Source organism: Chenopodium quinoa, unplaced genomic scaffold (assembly GCF_001683475.1).
Source record: "Chenopodium quinoa cultivar QQ74 unplaced genomic scaffold, ASM168347v1, whole genome shotgun sequence".
NCBI classification, from domain to species: Eukaryota; Viridiplantae; Streptophyta; class Magnoliopsida; order Caryophyllales; family Amaranthaceae; genus Chenopodium; species Chenopodium quinoa.
The window spans coordinates 897,287-899,664 of NW_018743412.1; the positions used below are offsets into that span (position 1 = coordinate 897,287).

Sequence of the window (2,378 nt, forward strand, 5' to 3'; positions counted from 1 at the left end):
CCCGTAATGGAAGTAGGGGGGCAACTTTTCAATCCCGAAACTTTGGCCAAATCAACCTCAATGCCCTTCTTTAACACTTTATAGCCTAGGACAATACCCTCCTCAATCATAAAATGACATTTCTCCCAATTTAAAACCAAACACATCTATTGACACCTTTTCAAAACTTTTTCAAGATTATAAAGACAAGTGTCAAAAGAAGAGCCACCAACACTAAAATCATCCATGAAAACTTCAATCTCATTTTCAAGCATCTCAGAAAAAATGGAACTCATGCATCGTTGGAATGTTGAAGGAGCATTGCATAATCCAAATGGCATTCTTCGGTATGCAAATGTTTCATATGGACATGTGAAAGTAGTTTTCTCTTGGTCATTTGGGAGGATAAGGATTTGGAAAAACCCGGAGTACCGATCTAAAAACAAAAGAAAGCATGGTGAGAAAGTCTCTCCAACATTTGGTCCATGAAGAGGAGAGAAAAATGGTATTTCCTTGTATTTTTGTTCAACCTCCTATAATCAATACACGTTCTCCACCCGGTCACCATCCGGGTGGATATTTCCTCTCCTCCTTCTCCCTTCACGATGGTCGTTCCACCTTTCTTTGGTACCACATGAACCGGGCTAACCCACTTGCTATCAAAGATAGCATAAATTTTGCCCGCTTCACGCAATATCAAGATTTCCTTCTTAACAACCTCTTGGAGGTTGGGGTTCAACCTCCTTTGAGGTTCAATTAAGGTGGATTATTCATCCTCAAGATGAATACGATGCATGCACAAAGAGGGGCTAATACCCTTTATATCGTCAATGCTTTACCTTATCACATTTCTATATTTTCTCAAAAAGACAAGCAATTTTCCCAAATCAAGACCATCAAGGGTAGCATTGATAATAATAGGGTATTCCCCTTCATTTCCAAGACAAGCATATTTCAAATTGGGGGGAAGGGGTTTGAGTTCTACCTTGGGAGGAGGCTTGGAACTCTCCTCCATTTTCTCCTCCTTTAGTTCAAGCTCTTCTTTATCTTCTTGTTGTTCATGGTCTTCTTCCATTTGAGTTTCTTCCATGGCCATGACAAACTCTTTTGCTTCTTGAGATTGATACTCTTCCTTGTATGTAAGAGCTTCAACCATTGGATCTTGAGGCTTCATCATAACACTTCCCAAGCGATCTAACTCCTCATTCAGCACATCAACCCTATAGCATTTTTCAACCATGGGGGTCTTGAGTAACTTAGAGAACTCAAAAACAATCTTTTCATCGGCAACCTCACATGTAATGGTGTTGTTCTTGCAATTGATCACCACCCCCAAACTCTTAAGAGCTTCACGACCAAAAATCAAAGGAGTATCAACATCTTTCTTCCATATCCATCAGTACAAAATCACAAGGCACATAAATATGCCCAACATGAATAGGAACATCTTCAAGCTCACCACAAAGTAACTTCACCAAACGCTCGGCCAATTGGATAGTCTTCCTTGTAAGGGTCATTTCAATGTTAAGCTTTTAAGGAATGGATAGGGCAATCAAACTAACACTTGCTCCAAGATCGGCTAAGGCACCCCTAGCTTCCATGTTCCCAATCTTTACCGGTAAAGTGAAACTTCTCGAATCTATTTGCTTCTTGGGCATCTTATGTTGGATAAGTGCACTCACTTGATGGAGAAGAGTGATGAGCTTCCTTTTGTTGGTGAGAATATCCTTGAGGAACTTGGAGTATGAAGGCATTTGTGTGACAATTTCGATGAAAGGGAGGTTGATGTGGAAATTCTTTATCACACTAAGGAACTTTGCAAACTTGTCATTCAACTTCTTCTCCGCAAGTCGACCGGGAAATGGAACCAGCCCATCTAGATTCCTACCCTCACTAGGAGTTGAGGTTGTATTCTCGTCTTTAAGCTTCTTCTTCTCCATACTTCTTTCTTTCTCAACATCCTTCTCTTCCTCAACTTTCTTGTCTTCACCCACACTCTATTCTCCTTCCTTCTTTTCCTCACTAACCCCCTCCTTAGGACCTTCATAGGATGTACCCGATCTCAATGTGATTGCCTTACAAGAGTCGGGTTTTATGATGTTGGAAGGGTTAGTTTCTGATTGCCCGGGTAGAGTAGAAGGTGAATTGAAAGGGACTCTCTCGGCCAATTGAGCTAATTCTGAATCAACCATCTTGTTATAAGCCTTTACCTGTCGCAGTTGTTGATTCATGGCTTAAAGTTGTTGAAGAATTTGGGTTTTTTGTAGAATCGGGTTGAGATGCTTACTCTAGGATCCTTTGAGACACTTGAATTTGATTGTTGTATTGGTTTTGATTATTGTGTTTGTTGTTTCTTGGGTAGTTTCCTCTTGGGTTTTGGTTTAAAAATGGAGGATGGT

The 2,378-nt window shown here is 40.5% G+C and overlaps 1 protein-coding gene across 1 annotated transcript; it reads right to left on the reverse strand.

Annotated features, from left to right (window-relative positions):
- Positions 1 to 814: 814 nt before the first annotated feature.
- LOC110739050 lies at positions 815 to 1,919 on the reverse strand. Its single transcript, XM_021919502.1, has 2 exons — positions 1,662 to 1,919; positions 815 to 1,363 (listed from the first exon to the last, which is right to left on the reverse strand). The coding sequence occupies exons 1-2, from the start codon at positions 1,917 to 1,919 to the stop codon at positions 815 to 817; spliced, it is 807 nt and encodes a 268-aa protein (XP_021775194.1).
- Between the last annotated feature and the right edge of the window lie 459 nt (positions 1,920 to 2,378).

Bases quoted from the DNA above. Each gene is read 5' to 3' on its own strand.
- LOC110739050 (XM_021919502.1), bottom strand. From the start codon at position 1,919: ATGGAGAAGAAGAAGCTTAAAGACGAGAATACAACCTCAACTCCTAGT. The intron at 1,364-1,661 runs GTGAGTGCACTT...TGGATATGGAAG, and splicing joins TCATCACTCTTCTCCATCAA to AAAGATGTTGATACTCCTTT.